This window comes from Leopardus geoffroyi, chromosome A2 (genome assembly GCF_018350155.1).
Source record: "Leopardus geoffroyi isolate Oge1 chromosome A2, O.geoffroyi_Oge1_pat1.0, whole genome shotgun sequence".
NCBI lineage: Eukaryota > Metazoa > Chordata > Mammalia > Carnivora > Felidae > Leopardus > Leopardus geoffroyi.
Window position 1 is genome coordinate 92,106,101 of NC_059331.1, and position 24,981 is coordinate 92,131,081.

Here is a 24,981-nt window from a genome sequence, read left to right on the forward strand (position 1 = left end):
AGTTTCAAAGAGTAATCTTAATGAAGACTGTATACAAGGAAATTAATTTGACATGAGAATTAGATAACTTTTTCTTAACCTTCTAGTTACTCCTTTAGACATGTGTGATTAATTTTGGGTACTCATTGAGGTGACAAAGATGTGTTGAGTGCTTCTTTTTATGAAATGTATTACTATGAGGAAAAAAAATGCAATTCAAAGTTAGGCCTAGAGAAGGCACCAGTATATGGAAAGATATCCCAAGTTCATAGATTGGAATACCTCAGACTACCAACATGTCAGTACTGCCCAAAGCGATCTACAGATTCAGTGCAATCCCTCTCAAAATCCCAATGACGTTTTTTGCAGAAAGTGAGAAATACATCCTAAAATTCATACCAAATGGCAAGGGACCACAAACACCCAAAGCAATCTTGATAGAACAAAATTTAGGATCTAGACTTCATGATTTTGGGATTTACTAAAAGCTACAGTAATCAGAACAACTTGTTATCGACTTAAAGACAGATGTGTAAACCAATGGAAAAGAATAAAGAGCTAAGAAGTAAAATCTTTACATGTATGGTGAAATGGTTGCCAGCATTATTCAGTGGGGAAAGGACAGTCTTTAGCAAATAGTAGTGGGGAAACTACATATGCACATGCAGAAGAATGAAGTTGGGCTATTAATTTATACCATACATAAAATTAACTCAAAATAGATCAAAGACTTATAACTATAAAACTCTTGGAAGAAAACAAGGGGAAAGCTTTATGACACTGGATTTTGCAATGATTTCTTGAATATGATACCAAAAGTACAAGCAACAAAAGATAAAATAAATTGGATTAGATCAAAATTATAAATTCCTGTGCACAGCAGTGAAAAGGCAAACCATGGAATGGGAGAAGATATTTTTAAATCCTTTATCTAATATAGTGTAATATGGGGGGTCGGGGTGGAGCTTGGGAAGATAGTGGAGGAGGATCCTCAACCTATCCCATGTTTACAACTAGTTAGCACTTGCATCTGAATGAATAAACCAGAGAACCATCTGAAGACTGGCAGAACAAACTTCACAACTAGATGTGGAGAAGAAGCCACATCTGAAAGATTAGAAAGGGCAGAAATGGTGATTGGGAGCTGCAGGCCCTGGCTTGGAGAGGTGAAAGCACCAGGCAGCCCACAAGGGGAGGATGAATCCCTATAATGCCTGGCTTTGAAAACCAGAACAGCTGAGTTCCCTGATTTTGTATAACCAGGAGGACTTGGATCTTAGAAATTTAAAAGTCAGCTGACTTACTAGTGAGTTGGAAGGGCATGTGAAAGCTAGGTTCCTGCCCTTAAAGAGACAGCAGCCTGCGAAGAGGCAACATAGAAACTATAGTTTGCATAATGCCTGGGGCAAACAGGAGGAGCATTCGGTGATGTATGGAATTGTTGAATCACTATATTATACACCTGAAACTGATGTAATAACTGTATTTTAACTGTACTGGAATTAAAAACTTAATTTAAAAAATGTAATATTAAAAAGCCAACAGAAAATCAAATTATCAGATTTTAAAAATGGCACAGGACTTGATGTTTCTCCAAACAAATTGCCAACAAATACATGGAAAGATGTTCAACATCACTAATTACCAGAGAAATGCAAATCAAAACCACTATGAGATACCTATCACCGCACACCATTAGGATGGCTGTATTAAAAACAAAATCAGAATAATAGGTATTGGCAAGGATGTGGAGGAATTGGAACCCTTGTGCACTGTTGGTGGGATTGTAAAATAGTGTGACCACTATGGAAAACAGTATGGAGGTTCTTCATAAAATTGCAACTATGATATGATCTAGGAGTTTCACTTCTGGTATATATCCAAAGGAGTTGAAAGCAAGACTTGCACATTCCATCTTGGTGGTAGTACTGTTCATAGTAGCCCAGCAGCAGAAGCAATCCATATATCCATCAACCAATGAGTGGATGATATGGTATATACATAAAATGGTTATTATTCAACCTTAAAAAGGAATTAGTTTTTGACACATGGATGAACCTTGAGGACATTACGCTAAGTGAAATAAGTGGAAAAATACTACATGGTTCCATTTAATGAGATGTGTCAAGGGTTGGTGGGGAAGGGAGAATGAGTTACTGTTTAATGGTAGAGAATTGCTGTTTTTAAAGATGAAAAGAGTTCTAGAGATGGACAGTGTTGATGGTTGGAAAACACTGTAAATGTACTTAATGCAGCTGAAGTGTACATTTAAAAATGGGTAAAATAGGGGCACCTGGCTGGCTCAGTCAGTAGAGCCTGTGACTTTTGATGTCGCTCATGAGTTTGAGCCCCATGCTGTATATAGAGATTACTTTAAAAAAAATGGTTAAGACAGTAAGTTTTATGTTATTTTACCATATTCTTTTTAAAATGTTTGTTTTTAAGAAAAGAATTAGGTCTAGGAATTGGGAAGGAAAGCCTAACTGATTTCTGTTATTTCAGATTCTAGATGAATTCCATGTTTTTGAAATAGAAGACTTCAGTTGTGTTTTTTTTTTTCACCCTAAAGAATTTCATGTATTTGTCTTTTTACTTTTTTAGACTTTATAGACCATTTTATCTTCAGCTGACCAATATGCCTTTTATAAATTATTCTATTCAGAAGCCCTCCAGTCCATTTGATGTAGATAAGCCATCTAGCATCCAGAAGCAAACGCAGGTTAAACTAAGGTTGGTTTAACCTTTAAGTGATTTTTTTCGTTTTAAGCAAATATTTAAAATAATTCATTTAGCCATGGTGGGGTGTGTGTGTGTGTGTGTGTGTGTTTATGTTTGATCACTGTTACGGTTTTACCCCTTGTGTATTTTTAATGGCTCTCTGCTAGATTAGAAGTCTGAATCTCTTCTAAGTCAGATTTAGACAGATCAATAGATTGAGGTTGAGGGGTGGCTTACAGATATTTACGATTAAAATGTGTTATATCTCCTAAGTAATCTACAATATTCTACAGAATAATTACTGCATTCTTAGTTTGCTTCTTAATTTCTTAAAAAGAAATATATTTAAAAGTATTTATTGATATAAATCTCTGGAGATTATAGCAGATTGTTTGATAGGTGAGGACGGTACACTTTATAAATTACTTCTTAATGTTCAGGAGTTAATTCTTTTACCGTATATTTCTATCAGAATCCAAACAGATGGCAATAAATGTGGAATCCCAATTCAACTCCAGTTGAAAGAGAAGAAAAAAAAAGGATACTGTGAATGTTGCTTGCAGAAATATGAAGATCTTGAAACTGTAAGTGTCATTTTATACTTAGGGGGTTGATATTTCTAAAACTATGAATATTTACTATTTAAATTTTAGCTTATTTTTCTGATTGTGGTTCATAACTTGTAAGTAGCATGTATTTCTTTTTTATAGAATTATCTTAAATTTTAAGAACCCCAAGTGGGAAAATAATATTTTGAAAAATTCATTTTTATTCATTAACTCAGCAAATATTTATTAAGTACCTGTGTTATACCAGTCACTACTCTGAGCAAACAGCATTGAACAAAAGAGACCAATTCCCTACCCTTGTGAAAATTACATTCTATGGAAGGGGGTGGGGGATAGGTAACCACATGGTAAGAAAAGTAAAAAGAACATGAGATCAGTGCTATGAGAAAATGTAAAGCAGAAATGGGAGTGTTGATACTTATTTAGACTACATAAGGAAAACCTAGATAACTGAATATTGAATGCAATATTGTGATTCAGTAAAGTGAAATTGAAGTAGAAACCTAGGAAGTGAGGGAACAAGACTCATGGATATTGAAATAAGCAGTGCAAAAGTGCTAAATTAAACTGATTTGATGGGATTGAAAAAACCATTAAACTGGTAGTGATGACCTAGAGGAAGTGGAAGTGATGTGGCCTGGTCAGATTGTGGATATATTTAAAGATGGGGTGAAGGGGATTTGCCAGTGGATTGGATGTTCAGAGTAAGAGAAGATGCTTCAGGCCTGAGGAATTAAAAAATGAGCATATGATTAACTAATAGGAGGATGAGAAGAAAGTAGAATTCTTTGAATTAGCAGAAAGAGAAATAGAATAATTGGAAGGGGTACGGGATGAAGATGCAGTTTGTAAAGTGATAAATAAATTAAAAAAAAAAAAAACAAAAAAACGAAAGCTTTGTTTGGATCCTGCTACCCAGCTTTGAATCCTGGCTTCCTGTTTGTGTGACCTTGGACAGTGGTGGGAGCTGTGTTTATTAAATTTTAGGTGTTATTATTTGAGTTGGTCATTTTAGTGGATATGTATGTTTGGTGTTTAGTTTGGTAGAAGGTGGTGAAAAAGTTTAAGGAGAAAGAATAATATTTATAAATATCTAAGAAATAAGCTATTTCTGTTTTTAGACTCTAAGTTGAAGTTTGATTGTTTTCTAACCCAAAATATATTAGTATTTTGTGTTAGTATTTTGTGTTTTATTTATGTAATAAGGGAGAAATGTAGGGTTACTTTAAAATTATTTTTTTAAATGTTTATTTTGAGAGAGAGGGGGACAGAGAAAACACTGGGTATATAGGCTTGTACATGTGCAGAGGAAGGACAGAGAGGGAGAGAGAGAATCCCAAACAGGATCCACACTGTCAGCACAGAGCCTGATGTGGGTCTCGATCCCAAAAACCTTGAGATCATGACCTGAGCCAAAGTCAAGAGCCAGACAATTTACCAACCTGAGCCACCTAGGAGCCCTAAAATTATTATTATTATTTTTTTTTTTTTTTCAACGTTTATTTATTTTTGGGACAGAGAGAGACAGAGCATGAACGGGGGAGGTGCAGAGAGAGAGGGAGACACAGAATCGGAAACAGGCTCCAGGCTCCGAGCCATCAGCCCAGAGCCTGATGCGGGGCTCGAACTCACGGAGCGCGAGATCGTGACCTGGCTGAAGTCGGATGCTTAACCGACTGCGCCACCCAGGCGCCCCTCCCTAAAATTATTTTTAATCAGAAGAAGCTAAAACTATCTTAGAAATATTTCCCCTTCCCAAAAAATCATTTTGAAATTTAAGTTATAGATTGGTCCTGAAATTTTGGTTTGCTGTTATTAAAATTGAATAATCTCTAATGGATGTTTTCTTTAATACCAATTTGTGATCCTCATTTAATGTTCAAAAAATGTTAGGACTGAAAAATGAAAATCTGGTCACTGACACAAGGAAGGAAAAGTAGTAGATGTTGGGATTTATATTTTAAAATCATTTGTTATTACAGTTTTTATGTATCTGTTTCTTAGTTGCTGAGAATAAAGAAAATATTATTTTGTTTTTCTGAATCTTAGGTTTTAGGGATTCAGTTCCACCTGTATCAAGGCATTCATTTAGCAGATTTGATTACTGGAGATTAAGCAACAAGCAAGGCAGACATATTCCTTTTCCTTAGATATTTTATGGTATGAGAGAGAAGATTGATACAAAACATGCCTTTGCAAGTAGGATAGTATCAAAAAAGTGAAGTATACAGTGCAATGGTAACAAATAATGAGAGGGTACTTAACACTGGATAAGGGACATAGAAAACTCTTGAAAAAGCGACATTTAAGTCAGGACTTCAGAGAAGAGGTAGGTGGAGGTAGAGGACAGCTACATAAAAGTTGGGAGACTGTTTTCTTAATTTATTACAATTAATTTTCTTTCTCCTAAAGACATGAGTAAATGGAATCTAAACTTAAAAGTTAATGTTTCTTTTTACATTTTAATCATTTCTTATTTGTTCAACATTACTGGGCATAGATAATTTGTATGTGGGCAATTTTGCAACTTAGGAAGGAATAGTCCAGAATACTTTTGTTTCTTGTAATCACTGGAGACTTTAGTTTTTGGAAATACAGTCAAATCATCAAAAGTTACATGAAACTAGAGAAACGGAAGTGAGGTTCTTGCACAGTCACTTGGTACAGCCTTCTAGGTGCAATTCCCTTATCAGCTGACAGAGAAATAATAGAATTAGCCTGGAGATTCCACCTATTTAGCAGAAACTTTGTTTCCTTTGAGTTTTATCCCACTACACTGAACTTGTTTACTATTCTGCACCACACTTAAGACTAAGACTGAGAATAACTGTCAACTAAACTTCAATTAAAAAAAAAAAGACTGATGGGGCGCCTGGGTGGCGCAGTCGGTTAAGCGTCCGACTTCAGCCAGGTCACGATCTCGCGGTCCGTGAGTTCGAGCCCCGCGTCGGGCTCTGGGCTGATGGCTCAGAGCCTGGAGCCTGTTTCCGATTCTGTGTCTCCCTCTCTCTCTGCCCCTCTCCCATTCATGCTCTGTCTCTCTCTGTCCCAAAAATAAAAATAAACGTTGAAAAAAAAAATTAAAAAAAAAAAAAAAAAGACTGAGAATATAATTTCCATATTCTCCATTATAAGCATTGGGTAACTGAGATGGTTTACTTGCTCATTCTCAAATGTGTTCCTCAATAGTGAATTCTTTCTTTTTTTGTACCTCACAGCATTTATTTCACTTGTTTTTATAATCGCCTTTTGGATTCCTATATGTTAAACTAACATTTCATTCATTTAATATTTTATAGGCCCTACCATATTTACTTAGTGGTAATTGTGTAAGAATGAAATAAAATAAAGGGAAATACTGTCTTAAGAGTATTAGCACACTCTAAATGCTAAATGTTTACTGTTGTATTTCTCCATCTTTGTCTTCATTTTCTGATGTAGTTTATTTGTAGTTCCATTTAAACCACAAATTTATTTTACTTAACATTCTTTGAAGTTCTAGTAAAGGATATTTCTTTGGAGTAGTTATGAGAAACCTAGTCTTAGGGGCATGAAAATATTAGAAAGCTTGAACAAAAAGGAATCTGTTTGTTTAAGAATATAATTATATGATTTATGTGTATTTTTGTTTTTGTTTTAGCATCTTCTAAGTGAGCAACATAAAAACTTTGCACAGAGTAATCACTATCAAGTTGTTGATGATATTGTATCTAAGTTAATTTTTGACTTTGTGGAATATGAAAGAGACATGCCTAGAAATAAAAGGTAATATATCAACCTAAGTTTTAAATTTTTCCAGAATATTAAGCTGTTTCATTAAACTAAAAATAAATCAGTTTTTCATTCTTAGAAGGAATATATCTTTTCAGGATGTAAATGATTAAGAACTGATTACTTCTTTTCTCCCCACTCCCATCCCCTCTTCACTACCAAAAGTGCTTACTTTAGATTACTTTTAAGGTCTTCAAGTCTTGTTATAGTCTAGAAGGGGAGTTGGCAAACAGTAAATATTTTAGGCTTTGTGAACCATAAGATACCTATTTCAACTACTTAGCTTTGTCATTGCTCAGTGGAAACAGCCACATCCAATATGTAAGTGAGTGGGTGTGGCTGTGTTCCAATAAAGCTTTATTGAAAAATATATAAATGATAGACTAGATTTGGTCCATGTGCTATACAGTTTGTCAGTCCCTGGTCTGGGACCATAAAGTTTACCATCTTCTTGGACTAAAAGAGCTAGAATTTTTAGTTAATCTTAAGGAGTTTAAATAAACCTTTTTCTACTTACTTCTGTTAAGTCTTTATACTTTCACTAAGTTTTTTTTTTCTTATATTCTACTTGCCAATAATATTTACTAATAGTACTTAACAGAACTTTGAAATATGAATACAGTACTGTTCATTAGCAGTTTACTGCACTTTGACTAAATGATCCTGGTTAGATTATTCCCATAAATCCAAAATAAAAAGACATGCTTTCACTTGCTAAAATTTATAGTAACTCATTAGGCTATTCAGTCCTTATATCTGTTTTTAGTCTACTCTTAAGGCTTAAGGAAGATTAGAAAATATATCAAGGTACAGGTTCAGAAAATTAACTGCAGAGTCTTTTGATTATATCTAGGTAGAACAGTCTAAATTTATTTCTGTAACATTCAGAATGGTTGTTTATTATTGACTTAAGATATTTGGAGAGGAGCCATATTTTCAATTATTAAAAGTATGTGGGGAGCGCCTGGGTGGCTCAGTTGGTTGAGCCTTGACTCTTGATTTCTGCTCAGGTCATGACCTCAGGGTTGTGGGATCAAGCCCTATGTCAGGTTCTGTGCTGAGTGTGGAGCCTGCTTAAGATTCTCTGTTTTTCTCTCCCTTGCTCCCTTTGCTCTCTACTCTCTCCCTCTCCCTCCCTCTTTCTGTCCTTCTTCCCCTGCCTCCCCCCCATCCCCCTGCCACTCATGCTCTCTCACTTTCTCTTAAAAAAAAAAAAACTATAACTATGTGGGCTACTGTAAGAATTCAGAATTCCCTAAAAATTTAATCTGCAGCAAATTCTGAACTAGTACTTAAATATAGACTGGTTTTTCCTTAATTATATTATCTGCATAATTTTCATCTGTGTGCACATCACCTAAACATCTCTAGACATTAAAGGAGAGAGCAGTATTGGACTAGTAATTTTACATTTTTAATACTCCATTTGTTCAAGAGGAATTCTTGAGTGAAAGTATAAACAAAATAAATATAAAATGGTCCTTGCTGGTTTTGAAAGGGCAGGCTGAATTCTATATTTCTCTGTGTTATCTGTGACATGTAGAACAGAAAACATAAGTAGTGAGCTGGTAAGTTTCTCTCTGTATATAATTTAGTAGGATTGTGTAATACAAACTAGCATACCAAGGATATTAAGAGACGCCATGAAGAGGTTTTCAGGTCAAATACATGTGTGAAACTTCAGGATTACTATTTTGTCATTTTTAGAGTATAAAGATACCAGGTTTCTGACTCCATATGTTCTTAGATATTTTACACTTAAATATATATAAGTGGGTAATATGTTTCTGCCTTAGGTCCCAATACTCATTCCCCACATTGTTAAGTAAAATGAGGAGACAGTATTAATGTAAATGAAACCATAGAAGTTAGGATGTTTTTCAGGATAATGAGAACAATATTGGGAGAAGACCCATATCTCTTTACTGTCCTCTTTCTTTGAATTATATAGTTAAAGTAATGTAAACATCACATTTAAGTAAGATAACTGGTTCCCTCTGGGAAGAAGGGGAAGAACATAGATGAGAAGAGGGGGTACACTAGAGTTTTCAGCTATATCAGTTTTGTTACTTTAGAGACATCTAAAGTAAATTTGGCTAAGTGTTAAGATTTCAGTATTTTTGTATTATTGTCTAAGTTAAATAAGCTACATAAGTAGTTTTAAAAGATACTAATTTGACTTTAAGGAATTTTTATAGCAATTTAATTTTTTCTTTTTGTTTTATAAAGAATAAAATACAGTATTGGATCCCTTTCTCCTATCACTGCAAGTATCTTGAAAAGGTCTGAACCAAAAGAAAAGCTAGAATTGCAACATACTTCTCAGAAAGACTTCAAGGAAAATAATGTACAGATAGTTGAGCAGCGTTTCCTGTATAAAGAAGTCCAGGAACCTGAACGGAAGTTTGTGTTTATTTCAGAATGCATCCCCTGCCCTTCAAGTGAATTGAGAGGACTTGATGAGAAAGCAAATAGTAAATGTTCCAAGTTAAATCCAGTTGAAAATGACCTAAAACAAAATTTTACACATCTACCTCCACATAAAAATAAACAGGGATGTATTCTTGACATTTCTAAACATAAATTAATGATAAATGAAAGTGACTTAGAAGAACTAAGTGTAGATCGCTGTCCATGTAGGCTACAGACATCTGTACAAGTTTCTAACGTCAGTATGGATAATACTGCATCTCAACCAAAACAAAAGTCAGATACTGTGCTTTTTCCAGCAAAGGATGTGAAGGAAAAGGACCTTCATTCAATAGTTGGTCATGATTCTGGTCTGTTAGCAATAAACAGTTCACAGGAGCACCTAACAGTTCAGGCAAAGACTCCATCCCAAAGTCCCCCTGAGGAACCCAGTGAATGCAACTTCAACAATGTGGATAGTTTACCTTCTGGTAAGATCCATCGGAAAGTGAAAATATTATTAGGAAGAAATAAAAAAGAAAATCTGGAACCAAATGTGGAATTAGATAAGAAAAGAACTGAATTTATTACACAAGAAGGAAACAGAATTTGTAGTTCACCAGTACAATCTCTACTAGACTTGTTTCAGACTAGTGAAGAGAAGTCAGAATTTCTGGGTTTCACAAGCTACACTGAAAACAGTGGTATATGTGATGTTTTAGATATTTGGGAAGAAGAAAATTCAAATAATTTGTTGTCAGTGTTTTTCTCTTCCCCTTCAACTTCTACATTTACTGGCTTTTAGACTTGAAATAAATACCTTTCAGAAGTGATGAAGATCATATTCTTGAAAATTTTAATAATGTGTGTGAGAATGCTTAGTTTATTTTCTTTTTGCCAACTTTGTTTACAGAACTAAGTGTAAATATTAACAATAAAGGTGATGTTTGCATTTTTCTACAGAATTGGATACCTTTTATAGGAAAATTGTAGAATAAACTTGTGACTTATTTTACACACTATGTTTTAAGAATTATGAATAATGTTTTATGTCACTGAACTTCAAGTGAAATTTTGGGTATATTAATATTTAGCATTATATATTTGGATAGTCTAGTTTTTTCCAAAAGCTATTAAAATAAGATTCCCATGATAACCTGAGAATATTGCTTTTAAAAACCTCATTTTCACACAAAAGGGAAAAACCGTATTAATTTCTGTGTTTGGGTTTTGGAAGTCATTATTACTTGATACTGACCTACGTGGACCCTGCTCATGTGTTGGCACCAAGGAGTTAGGTTATTTGAAGAGATAAATAGAAGCCATAAAGGGAAAAACTTAGCCAAACTACTATATGGAATAAATTTCCCATTGTTGATTATTCACCTTTAGAAAGATTTTTTTCCAAAATGACTCATTATCCCCTAATTTGGTATCAGGAAATGAAAGAGGGAGGATGGCATTGAACTATAAATAAAAGTATTGAAGCATTGTGAAGATTGCCTTTGATTGGGCACTTAGCAACTCAATAATTGAGGGGAAAAAAATAGTCAAATACAAGAAAAATGTCAACCATTCAATCTTTAGATGGTAGAGGCGTTTGCCTTTGAGTGTGTTCTTCCAGGAGAGGCATTTACAGCTAATGACATTTTCACAATAAAAGTTGGTGCCATTGAATATTTTTGAATATATTGTCATTAAAAATTAACTTTGATTACCAGTCTTAATTATTTGAAACCCTGTAGGGTTCCTAGTGTATTCGTTTATATGTTCTGATGTGTGTGTTTTGACTGTGTGGAAAGTGTCAGTGAGAAATAGTAGCTTTTCATCACCTTTTTGGTCCTTCTGGTACCTTAAGTAAGTAGGATCACTGAAATACTCTTTTACAGTGCATTCATGCAAACCTTGTTTTCATTGTAAATTACTATAGCATTTTCTGTCACAAATGCATGTGTGTGTATGTAAATGTATGTCAGATTTTATAGATAGCCTTCTAAAAACCTAGATGAAACTTGGGAAATTATTTGTAGGAGGTATTTTTTTCTCTTAATTTTCCAAATAATTAAAAGGTATTTAAACTTGCTCTATGATCCTTAGACTTTAGAGTGATAGTCGCTTCAATTTGCCCTGTTTGCCTTAGTTGTATCTAATAAGGAGTAAAAGACTTGAACTGAACCCTTCCAGTAGTTAAAAGTGTTAAACTTTATTTTGACACCATTTTTGAACTATTATTTTGAACACTGGGCTTTAAGATACTGTCCTCCAAGATCTTTATAATGAGTATGTCAGGTTTTAAGAAATGCTCAAATTCTGTGTGTGGGTAGCAGGACCACCACATAAGAATTTGTGTGAGCTGGGCAGTGCAGATGGGTGCCCAACCAAGGGGAGGGTGGCAGGTAGTAATTGAGCCTCCAGTATGCAGTAAGTAGTGCGTATGAGGTAGCAGCCATGTAGAAGTATGAATACTTTCTCTCTTAACTTTTACCAAGGCATGGTCACCTGGCCAAGGTGCCTTTGCGGTTTTGTTTACTTAACTATGGTTTGGTTCCCAGATTTGTTCACAAAAAGACACTTAATTTTTAATGTAGCAAGGCATCTTAAGAAGGAAGCTTCAAATCCTCAGCAGGGTAGATAGAAAACTTGGTTTGCTTGATAAAAAGTGACAGCCTCCGCCAAAAGCATCTAGACAAACAAATCCCAGCAAGTACATGATAAGTTTAATTCTTTGATAACAAGAGCATTGAAGTGGAAAGGTGTGAAGGGGAAAAAAAGGCACCCTAATTAATTTTAGCTGTGGGCAACAGTGCAGCTTTCAAAGTTGGTGGCTCTTTTTCTAGGAGTAACTAGAAACAGCAGCAGTAAAGACAGTGTGATTTTGTGACTTAAAATGAATGTTTAATTTTCTGAGGTAACAAGCAGTTCTAGCAAAGGTGTATTTTACATGTCAGTAGAATCTTTTAAATGGTTTTTAAAGCCAGTGACTTCTTTGCATGTATAGATTAGTATATTAAAATAATGGAGCCATATATAGATGTTATTAATTCTAATGTTATAATAATTTGTAGATAATAATTTGATGAATGTCAAGACAAAATTACCTACTTTTAAAGGAAACAAGATTTTATGTATAAAACTTAAACATAAAACCATTGAACTTGAATCCTTATCTCTGGAAATGTGAGATTATTATGCCATCAGATAAAAATTAAGGTTTTTTTAAACACTGGTGCTAGAATGGATGTGTAGTTAATACTATTCTATCTAAAGAATATATTAAAATAATAAATGTTATATCTATTTAAATATCAATTTCTATAAATATAGTTTGGTTAATGTGAGACCAAAGAGTTTTGTTTCACTTTTCAATTAAGAATCATTCCAATGCTATGTTTCATTAGTGGAGTGAAATATGAGGAAGACCATCCTCTCCCGAAGGAGATGGAAAGATTTTTCAAGCATAATGTAAACTAATCCTTCACTGAGCTAGTCGGATCTTAAATCGTGGGATTGCCAAATTAAAAGATCTGAAAGAATGCTGGTTACACAGTAGGTTACTCAAAAGATTAAGTGGAGTCAAATTATCTTAGATATCAGCCACTATAGACTTGGTGTTGAACTCTGTGCTGTGACCAGTAATGTAATGCATGAACCATATGCTGTGATTTGTTACATAATGTGCTTTGTTACATAATGGAGAGTAGGTCAGGGACTGAGGAGAAGGAATGGTGAAGTACAAAGGCAACTAGATCAAATGAAAGGACATTAGTCTTCTAGCTGTGTTAGTTACAAGGAATGTTTAATGCTGTTACACAAGTAGTATAGCATCCATGTTTCCACAGATTCCAACCTTTGCATAAAGAAGCCACATTATGCCCACCTACACGACTATATGGACTAGTGATTTTGCACAAGTAATGTTAAAAATCAGAACCAGACCCTTACTGATAAAGGCCATTAATTAGCATTAATATTGTAGGCAATATTAGAGGGAAGTAGCCTTCTTACAATATCATGCAAAAAAAGGGAAAAGCCTGGGAAGAGCAGTGGGCAATTAAAAATGCATAAAGAATCTTGACACAAATTGTATTACACAAACAAGAAAAAGATACTCCAATTTTGAACACTGGGAAAACTGTGTGACCAAAAAAATAAGACTTAAATAGTAAGAACCAGATTAAGACAGCCACATCTATTAAAGAATGTCACAATTCCCTCCTGAAGAAAGCAAATGGGAATTATCAAAGTCCCTGTATATTAGTTTATTTCACTTGGTTGTGCTTAATATATAATAAATCGCATTCAGCTTCTGTTACTGTACCTGATGTGATCAACTTGCCATCAGGTGTCTGATCTTGAGGGATTGTGCCATTTTAGTGTTAGTGTTGGTGTCTGTTCCTGGCAGGTTGGCCTCTTGGCAATGGCAGAAACACGAGGTCAGCTTCAGTGAATAGAAACCCATGCTGTCAAATCTATATGTGACTTTTTTCCTGCCACCATAATCCTTTTGCTCATGTATCCATTGTGCCAGCATTGGGGTGGCATTAACATACAGTAATGAACATGCTCACACTTTGCGCCCACCTCCATGTGCCATGTGCCTATACCCCTTGTACTCTTTCTTCAGATCTTTTTTTTCCCCAAGTCCCTTTACAGCCATATGTCATTTCTCACTGCTCAGCAGTCCATATATATTTTAAACTGAGGCCAGTTCTCTTTCCCTACAAAGGGGATGACCAGGTATACCACTTGAAGCTCTGCCCATCAGGAAGATTTTCTCTTGTGACTGGCTTTCAATGTCACCACTGAGTGGAGATGTACGACAACTACCATCTATTCTAAACTTCCACCCACAGAAGCAACTAATCCATGAACCAAGTTTGGGTTTTCCTCATGTTTCATCTGGTCCAAAGGGATGGCCCATACACCTGTAGGTATGACCCGAGGGAGAGGTACTGATGCAATAGCAACGTATGACATGGGGATCTCAGCTGCCTGTTCATTCCTTGAGCTCTCTGGTCTTGATCTAGCTCAATCCTGGATGTACCAATTCCATTTTACAATGGATTATTGGTACATCTGCCCAATTTTATGACTTGATAGTTCTGACAGAACCTCAGCTCATGATTGGCAGTTGTGACCACATGATGGTTTTTGTCCCACAGACAGGTACTTCATCTCATGCCATCATCTCATAGAACAAACTTTTCATTTTTCCAAAAATACATAATTATTCACTAAAGATGGCATAGCCTTACTCTAAGCCTCCTAGGGAAAGTTGTCATCTCCCTATTGGGGCTTTACATAAACTCGTTTTTCTACCAATGATACCTCTCAAACTTTTGAACCTGCCTGGTTATATGACTGCAGAGCTATTTTCTGCCCACAGTTGGCAGCCTTTCATGCCCTTGGATGGAAGCGGTACTCCCATTTGGAACATTCTGCCTCCAGAATCTAAAGAGGCTTAGCAAACATTTTGTTTCCTTCATGTTTAGGAAGTTCAGGATGCAATAACTTGTCCTTTACTTTGGATGGGATGTCCTGGCATGCCCCTGACCACTGGAATTCTAAAAAATGTTATTGATGTGACAGTCCCCTGAACTTTCTTAGGATACATCTGTCACTCCCTGGAAGATATGCCTCACTCAAGTTTCCAGTGTGTTAGTAACTTATTATTCATATGGTCTGATAAATATATCAATACAATGGATTAATGTGATGTTCTTAGTGGCATCCTCTTCAAATTATGACAAAGGACAAGTTTAAATAGCCCTGAGTTAACACTATAAATGTAGGAAGTGTCTGATCCAAACCATCCTGTCGGACAGGGTTACTTCAACGAACAAATCAAAGCACACCTGGTGGAAGGTCCAAACCACCACTACAAGTAGGGAGATAAAGCAACCAGAGTCACAACAGCATGCAACACATTCCAAAAACACCTCCTGAAGGGCCAGGTCCTGGACAGTGTATGACCTCTTTTTAATATAGTAGTGCTCACAGGTTCAGGACACCTGACAAGCTATTAAAACACATAAAGGACAGAAAACTAGCCAAACTGACAAAACGGAAGAATTCTCCTGAAAAGAAGTTCCAGTAAGAAATGCTGGAGAATTTCTGAATTTCTGAAGAAATGCTCCAGAATGCTGGAGAAATGTGAGAGAATTGCTCAAAACAGATATAAATAATATATCTGATCAGAAATTTAGAATAAAAGTCCTAAGATTAGTAGCTGGGCTTGAAAAAAGCATAGAAGACAGCAGAGAACTATTGCTGCAGAGATCAAGGAATGAAGAAATAGTCACGACAAATTAAGAAATGTTGTAAATGAGGTGCAAAATAAACTAGATGCAGTGACAGCAAGGATGGAAGAAGTAGAGGGGAGAATAAGTGAAATAGAAGTTAAAATTAAGGAAAATATTGAAACCAAAAGATAAGAAAATATTAGACCATGAGGGGAGAATTAGAGATTTAAGTGATTCATTGAAACGTAATAATATCCGTATCATAGAGGAGTTCCAGAAGAAGAGAGGGAGAGAAAGGGGCAGAAGGTTTACTTGAACAAATTATAGCTGAGAACTTCCCTAATCTGGGGAAGGAAGTAGGCATCCAAATCCAGGAGGCACAGAGAACTCCCTACAGATCCAACAAGAATAAGTCTTCTCCATGGCATATCATAGTGAAACTGGCAAAATACAATGATAAAGAGAGAATTCTGAAAGCAGCCAGGGACAAACGGGCCTCAACCTACGAGGGTAGACACATAAGGACAGTAGCACACCTGTCCCCTGAAATTTGGCAGGCCAGAGGGAGTGGCAGGAAATATTTAATGTGTGGAATAGGAAAAATAAACAGCCAATATCCAGCAAGGCTGTCATTCAGAATAGAAGGAGAGATGAAGGCTTTACCAGGCAAACAAAACCTGAAGGAGTTTGTGACCACTAAACCAGCCCTACAAGAGATCCTAAGGGGACTCTGTGAGTGGAATGCTGCAAAGACTACAAAGGACCAGAGACATCACCACAAGCATGAAACCTACAGATAACACAATGACATTAAATCCATATCTTTCTTTTTTTTTTTTTTTTTTTTTTTTTTTTTTTTTTTAATTTTTTTTTTTTTCAACGTTTATTTTTGGGACAGAGAGAGACAGAGCATGAACGGGGGAGGGGCAGAGAGAGAGGGAGACACAGAATCGGAAACAGGCTCCAGGCTCTGAGCCATCAGCCCAGAGCCTGACGCGGGGCTCGAACTCCCGGACCGCGAGATCGTGACCTGGCTGAAGTCGGACGCTCAACCGACTGCGCCACCCAGGCGCCCCAAAATCCATATCTTTCAATAATAACTCTGAATGTAAATGGACTAAATGCCCCAATCAAAAAAACATAGCGCATTGGAATGGATTAAAAAACAAAAACAAACAAACAAAAAAACAAGATCCATCTATATGCTGTCTACAAGAGACTCATTTTAGACTTGAGGACACCTGCAGATTGAAAGTGAAGGGATGCAGAACCATATATCATGCTACTGGAAGTCAAAAGAAAGCTGGAGTAACCATACTTAAATCAGACAAACTAGATTTTAAACTAAAGGTTATAATAAGAGAAGAAGGGCATTATATCATAATTATGGGGTCTATCAATCAAGAAGAACTAACAATTGTAAATGTTTATGTCCTCAACTTGAAAACACCCAAATACTTAAATCAATTAGTCACAAACATAAGCAATCTTATTGATGAAATATGGTAATTGCAGGGGACTTTAATACTCCACTTACAACAATGGACAGATCATCTAGGCAGAAAATCAATAAAGAAACAGTGGCCTTGAACGATACACTGGACCAGATGGACTTGACAGATATATTCAGAACTTTTCATCCAAAAGCAGCAGAACACACATTCTTCTCGAGTGCACATGGAATATTCTCCAAGATAGATCACATACTGGGTCACAAAACAGCCCTCAATAAATATAAAAAAGAATTAAGATCATACCATGCATATTTTTAGATCGCAACACTGCGAAACTTGAAATCAAACGCAAGGAAAAATTTAGAAAGCCTACAAATGCATGGAGGTTAAAGAACATCCTACTAACGACTGCATGGGTCAACCAGGCTATTAAAGAAGAAATTAAAAAATATATGGAAGCAAATGAAAATGAAAACATGACAGTCTAGCCCATTTGGGATGCAGCAAAGGCAGTCCTAAGAGGAAAATACATTGCAATCCAGGCCTATCTCAAGAAACAACAACAACAAAAAAATCCCCAATATAAAACTTAACTGCACATCTAAAGGAACTATAAGCAGAACAACAAAGAAACACCAAGACCAGCAGGAAAAGAGAAATAATAAAGATTAGAGCAGAAATAAGCAATATAGAATCCAAAAAAAAGGTAAAACAGATCAATGAATCTAGAGCTGTTTTGTTTTGAAAATATAAACAAAATTGACAGACCTCTAGCCAGACTTCTCGAAAAGAAAAGAGATAAAATCACAAATGAAAATGGATTTATTACAACCAACCCTCACAATACAAGCCATTATCAGGGAATACTATGAAAAATTATATGCCAACAAACTGGACAACCTGGAAGAAATGGACAAATTCCTAGACACCCACACACTACCAAAACTCAAAAGGGAAGAAATAGAAAATTTGAACAGATCCATAACCAGTGAAGAAATTGAGCCAGTTATCAAAAATCTTCAAACAAATAAGAATCCTGGGCCAGATGGCTTCCCAGGGGAATTCTACCAGACATTTAAAGCAGAGTTAACACCTATCCTTCTCAAGCTGTCCCAACAAATAGAAACAGACTTCATAGAAATCTTCCAGACTCATTCTATGAAGCCAGGATTACATTGATTCCCAAACCAGACAGAGACCCCCCTAAAAAGGAGAATTACAGGCCAATATCCCCGATGAACATGGATGCAAAAATTCTCAAAAAGATACTAGCATATCGATTTCAATAGTATATTAAATTAATTATTTACCATGATCAAGTGGGATTCATTCCTTAGCTGCAAGCTGTTTCAATATTTGCAATTCAATCAATGTAATATATCACATTAATAGAAGAAAGGATAAGAAACATATGATCCTGTCAATAGAGGCAGAAAAAGCATCTGACAAAATTCAGCATCCTTTCTTAATAAAAACCCTCAAGAAACTCGGGATAGAAGGAACAGAACTTAATATCATAAAAGCCATATATGAAAAGCCAACAGCTGATATCATCCTCAACTGGGAAAAACTGAGAGCTTTCCCCCTGAGATCAGGAACACAACAGGGATGTCCACTCTCACCACTGTTGTTTAACATAGTGTTGGAAGTCCTAGCATCAGCAATCAGACAACAAAATGAAATAAAAGGCATCCAAATTGGCAAAGAAGAAGTCAAACTTTCACTTTTCACAGATGACATGATATTCTACATGGGAAACCTGAAAGACTCCACCAAAAAGCTGCTAGAACTGATAAATGAATTCAGCAAAATTGCAGTATACAAAATCAACACACAGAAATCGGTTGCATTTCTATACACCAATGATGAAGCAACAGAGAGATCAAGGAATCGATCCCACTTACAATTGCACCAAGAACCATAAAGTACCTAGGAATAAACCTAACCAAAGATGTAAAAGATCTGTATGCTGAAAACTATAGAAAGCTTATGAAGGAAGTTGAAGAAGACACAAAGAAATGGAAAAACATTCCATGCTCATGGGTTGGAATAACAAATATTGTTAAAATGTCAATACTACCCAAAGCAATCTACATATTCAGTGCAATCCCAATCAAAATTGTACAGGCATTCTTCTCAGAGCTAGAACAAACAATTCTCAAATTTGTATGGAACCACAAAAGATCCAGAATAGCCAAAGTAATGTTGAAAAAGAAAACCAAAGTGGGAGGCATCACAATCCTGGACTTTAGCCTGTACTACAAAGCTGTAATCATCAAGACAGTATGGTATTGGCACAAAAACAGACACATAGACCAATGGAATAGAATAGAGAACCACGAATTGGGCACACACACATATGGCCAATTAATGTTTGACAAAGCAGGAAAAGAGTACCCAGTGGAAAAAAGACAGTCTCTTTAGCAAATGGTTCTGGGAGAACTAGACAGCAACATGCAGAAGAATGAAACTGGACCACTTTCTTACACCATGCACAAAAATAAACTCAAAATGGATGAAAGATCTAAATGTGAGACAAGAAACCACCAAAACCCAAGAGGAGAAAATAGGCAAAAACCTCTTTGACCCCAGCTGCAGCAACTTCTTACTAGACATGTCTCCGAAGGCAAGGGAAAAAAAAACGAAAATGAACTATTGGGACCTCATCAAGATAAAAAGCTTCTGCACTGCAAAGGAAACAATCAACAAAACTAAAAGGCAACCAACAAAATGGGAGAAGATATTTGCAAATTACATACCGGATAAAGGGTTAGTTAGTATCCAAAATCTATAAAGAACTTACCAAACTCAATACCAGAAAAAAATAATAATAATAATAAAATAAATAAATAAATAAATAAATAAGTAAATAAATAAAATAAAATAAAAAATAAAATCCCAGTGAAGAAATGGGCAGAAGACATGAATAGACACTTTTCCAGAGAAGACATCCAGATGGCCAACAGGCACATGAAAAGATGCTTAATATCACTCATCATCAGGGAAATATCAATAAAAACCACACTGAGATACCACTTCACACTGGTTAGAATGGCTAAAATTAACAACTCAGTAAACAACAGATGCTGGCAAGGATGTGGAGAGACAGGAACCCTTTGCACTGTTGATGGGAATGCAAACTGGTATAGCCACTCTGGAAAACAGTGTGGAGTTTCCTCAAAAAATTAAGAATAGAATCACCCTATGACCCAGCAATAGCACTACTAGGAATTTACCCAAAGGATACAAGAGTGCAGGTTCATAGAGGCACATGTACCCCAATGTTTATAGTAGCACTTTCAACAATAGCCAAATTATGGAAAGAGCCCAAATGTCCATCAACTGATGAATGGATAAAGAAGATGTGGTTTATATATACAGTGGAGTACTACTTGGAAATGAGAATGAATGAAATCTTGCCATTTGCAACAATGTGGATAGAACTGGAGGGTATTATGCTAAGTGAAATAAGTCAGTCAGAGAAAGACAGATATTATATGTTTTCACTCATATGCGGAATTTGAGAAGACCATGGAGGAATGGAAAGGGGAAAAATAGTTTCAGAGAGGGAGGCAAACCATAAGAGACTCTTAAATGCAGAGAACAAATTGAGGGTTGATGCGGGACAGGGAAGAGGGGAAAATGAGTGATGTGCATTGAGAAGGGCACTTGTTGGGTGAGCACTAGGTGTTGTATGTAAGTGATGAATCATGGGAATCTACTCCTGAATCCAAGAGCACATTGTATATACACTGTATGTTAGCTAACTTGACAATAAATTCTATTAAAAAAATTAAAAATGTATACTGTAATGTTTTCCTTGTTAATGCAATCTATTCCTGATCCTTTTTTTCTGTCTGGGATGGAAAAATATGCATCCACCCAAACAATGGCTGCATATCACCTGTCTGAGGCTATGTTCACTTCCAATGAAGAGGATATTACATCTGGCACTGCATCTGCAGTTGAGGCTACTACTTAGTGCAGTTTGTGGTAGTCTACTGTTATTCTTCATAAACCACATAAAAAGGATGGGAATCCACCATCTTTAGATGGTGCATTAATTTCCTCCATCACCACCATCACCAATGCCCCATATTAAGGTATATTTCTTTAGGGGTGCCTGGGTGGCTCAGTCGGTTAAGCGTCTGACTGTTGGTTTCAGCTCAGGTCATGATCTCATGGTTCGTGAGTTCGAGCCCTGCATCAGGCTCTGCTCTAACAGCGCAGAGCCTGCTTGGGCTTTTCTCTCTTCCCCTCTCTCTGCCCCTCCCCTGCTCACACTCTTTCTCTCTCTCTCAAAATAAATGAATAAACATTTAAAAAATTTTTTTTTCAACGTTTATTTATTTTGGGGACAGAGAGAGACAGCATGAATGGGAGAGGGGCAGAGAGAGAGGGAGACACAGAATCAGAAACAGGCTCCAGGCTCTGAGCCATCAGCCCAGAGCCCGACGCGGGGCTCGAACTCACGGACCGCGAGATCGTGACCTGGCTGAAGTCGGACGCCAAACCGACTGCGCCACCCAGGCGCCCCATAAACATTTTAAAAAATTAAGGAAAAAAGATATTTTTAAGGTTTATTTATTTATTTTTGAGAGAGAGAGAGCACAAGCAGGGGTGGGGCAGTGAGAGAGGGGGACCGAGAATCCCAAGCTGGCTCCACACTGTCAATGCAGAGCCTGATGTGGGGCTTGAACTCAGGAACCAGTGAGATTATGACCTGGGCTGAAATCAATAGTTGACATTTAACCGACTGAGTCACCCAGGTGCCCCATGGGATATTGTTTTTGATTTATTATTTGGCTGAGAGATAGAGGCAGTTTCACAGATTCTAACTTGGTCTTTTTTTTTTCTTTCTTTCTTCTTTTCTTTTTTTTTTTTTTTTTTGGTCTTGTCCACTATAATAATTCTTACCCTGTAGGCTGGAGATACAATGTGGGGGATTTACTGAAGTACTAAGTATTTCTTTACTTTCTTTTTTAAAATGTTTATTTATTTTTAAGAGAACACAAGCAGGGGAGGGGCAGAGAGACGGGGACAGAGGATCCAAAGTGGGCTCTGTGCTGACAGGCTGACAGCAGCAAGCCCCATATGGGGCTCAAACGCATGACTGTGAGATCATGACCTGAGCCAAAGTCGGATGCTCAACTGATTGAGCCACCCAGGTGCCCCCAAGTATTTCTTTTCTAATAAAACATTAAGAGGCTAAGCAAATGACACTGTTGACCCACTATGAGCCAAAGCTTGGTGAAGACTTCATTTATTAGCTGGCTCCCATGCACCCAATATAACAGGTGCTTTGGTCCCAGGTATCACTGCCAGTTGAGATTCTGCATCCAACAATTATTTGGGTATTCTTCCCCCTTTCCCCAGTACAGTTACCCAGGTAAATGGAGGTAAGTCCCTTTGGGGAAGAGCTGAGGGAATAGTTACCATGTGTACTTACCATGTGATGCCAGGTCCTTCTTCTGAGGATGTGACTATTTTTTCAGTGGTTTCTTGGTTGAAAACTGACTTAAGTCTGGAAACAGATCATGATTCTTGATTGCAGCAACTTCCCTCAGCCTCCTGAGGCTGATTTCTTTTAAAGGACATATTGAGAAATTATCTTGTTACTCTCCATCGTTTTGCTTCTAAAGGAACCATGTTCTATTAACCAACTCCACCACTCTCAACATCAACTTGGCATTAGTCTTGGCAATGACTTTTTTGACTTAATACCAAAAACAAAGGCAACAAAAGTAAAAAAAACAACTGAGGCTATGTCAAACTAAAAAGCTTCTGCACAGTAAAGGAAACCATCAACAAAATGAAAAGACAACCTACTGAATGGGAGGAAATATTTGTAAAGCATATTTCTGATGAGGGGTTAATATCCAAAATATATAACTAACTCATACAAATCAGTTGAATGGATAAAGAAGATATGGTGTATGTATGCCACAGAATATTATTCAGGCATAAGAAAGAAGGAAATCCTGCCATTTGCAACAACATTGATGGAACTTAAGGGCATTTTGCTAAGTGAAATAAGCCCCCCAAACACAAATACTGCATGATATCACTTATACGTGGCATCTAAAAAAAAAAAAGTCAAACTTGTTAGAATAGAGAATAGAAAATTGGTTGTCAGGTCTGGGAGGTCCCCACCTCCCAATAGCGAGGTGGTTGGTAAAAGGGTACAGGTTTTTAATTATAAGTTGAATAATACCTGAGAGTTTAACATAAAACTTGGTGACTATAGTTGATAACATTGTGTTATATGACTGAAATTTGTTGAGAATAGAACTTAAATGTTCCCACTCCCCACCCCCACCATGTATTTGAGGTGATGAATGTGTTAATTAACTAGATGATGGAAACCAAATAAAAAATTCACCAAAAAGCTATATATCAAATATAAATATATACAAAATAGGCAAGATGTAGTCAGAAGCATTACTTCAAAGAGATTCAAAGAATATTCTGTCTCTAGAGGATGGGATGTTTTGTTTTGAAATGACACTGGGATAAGCTTACTCCTGGCCCTCCCTAGAACAACACACACCTTGGAGAAACTGTGTAGTTTAGAGCAGGTATCTTCTCGCTTACCTTGCCTCTCAGGATGTCCATTCTGTGCCAAGAAGATGAAATGGTTTAAAGGCATGTCTCTAGATACACCTGGGTGGCTCAGTCGGTTAAGTGTCTGACTTCAGCTTAGGTCATCATCTCGCGGTTTGTGAGTTCAAGCCCCACGTTGGGCACATTGCTGTCAATGCAGAGCCCGCTTCGGATCCTCTCTCCCTCTCTCTTTGCCCCTCCCCAGCTTGCACTCTCTCAAAAATAAATAAACATTAAAAGAATAAAAAATAAATAAAGGCATGTATCTACTACCTTAAAAAAATGTGCAAACCCTTTGGACTAAGCAAGTCCTAAATCTGGTGTCTGTCTTAGAGAAATGCTTACAAGACATGCACAGGGAGGCATTGCTTATAACAATAAGAGATGTGTAAATAAAAAATATGGAGTATACTTAGAATAGCACAATATTTACAAAACCTGTAAAATTAATTATTCCAACTTAGAGAATTGGGTTAAGAATTTAGATGTATGATATAGAAGATGAAGATATTGGGCTTTTCCAGGCCTGTAGGTTTTAATTCTCTTTTACTGTAACTACTATGGAATCTCCTGCATCAAGGTGTAAAGTGTACGACTGAAATCTTTTAGATCTTATTCAGGTTATAATTGCATGTCATATATAAAATTCTTAAGTGTCTTATTTATTTGAAAAATTGGGGAATTTTTTTTTTTTTTGAAATGACAATAAGATCAGTGAGATGTGGTTACCTAGAGATGATAGAATGTTCCCTCAAGGGAGAAAAGAGTCCCTCTCTACTGTTTGCTTGTAAAACCATGTCTAAGTTGTATTTAATTTTGAATACCACACTTTAATTGGAACACTGACATACTGGAGTGTATTTTCAAATCATCATGATCATGAGTAAACCTAGAACTATGTCACAAAAGGCAAGCGTAAAAAGAATTTTTGCCCACGGGGGAAGGAAAAACATCTTCAAAGAACATCACGTGGAAGATTCTTGTGCATGTTTTACAGGACCAGAATCAGGATGGAGGTGACAAAAACACGGGTTTGACCAGGAAGATGTGGAAAAAGACTCAGATTTGAAAGCAGGATATCCAGTCTACTCTATAACAAGCCACGGGAACTTAGGAAATCATTTAAGTTCCCCAAACAACTGTGGTCCAATAGAACTGTCTGCAATGATGGAAATATCCCATATTCTTGCTCTACAATACAGTAGCTGCTAGCCAAATGCAGCACAAGAAATGTGG

At 36.4% G+C, this 24,981-nt stretch overlaps 1 protein-coding gene across 3 annotated transcripts in view; it reads left to right on the top strand.

Annotated features, from left to right (window-relative positions):
- Positions 1 to 11,160, top strand: part of DBF4 (DBF4 zinc finger) — a 31,910-nt gene extending 20,750 nt beyond the window's left edge. For all 3 annotated transcript variants that reach the window (XM_045494710.1, XM_045494711.1, XM_045494712.1), the window contains 4 exons: positions 2,581 to 2,709; positions 3,170 to 3,281; positions 6,907 to 7,031; positions 9,267 to 11,160. In XM_045494710.1, the coding sequence (XP_045350666.1) occupies positions 2,581 to 2,709; positions 3,170 to 3,281; positions 6,907 to 7,031; positions 9,267 to 10,251 (1,351 nt within the window). In that variant the 3' untranslated portion in view covers positions 10,252 to 11,160. The remainder of the gene's footprint in view (positions 1 to 2,580; positions 2,710 to 3,169; positions 3,282 to 6,906; positions 7,032 to 9,266) is intronic.
- Positions 11,161 to 24,981: the final 13,821 nt, after the last annotated feature.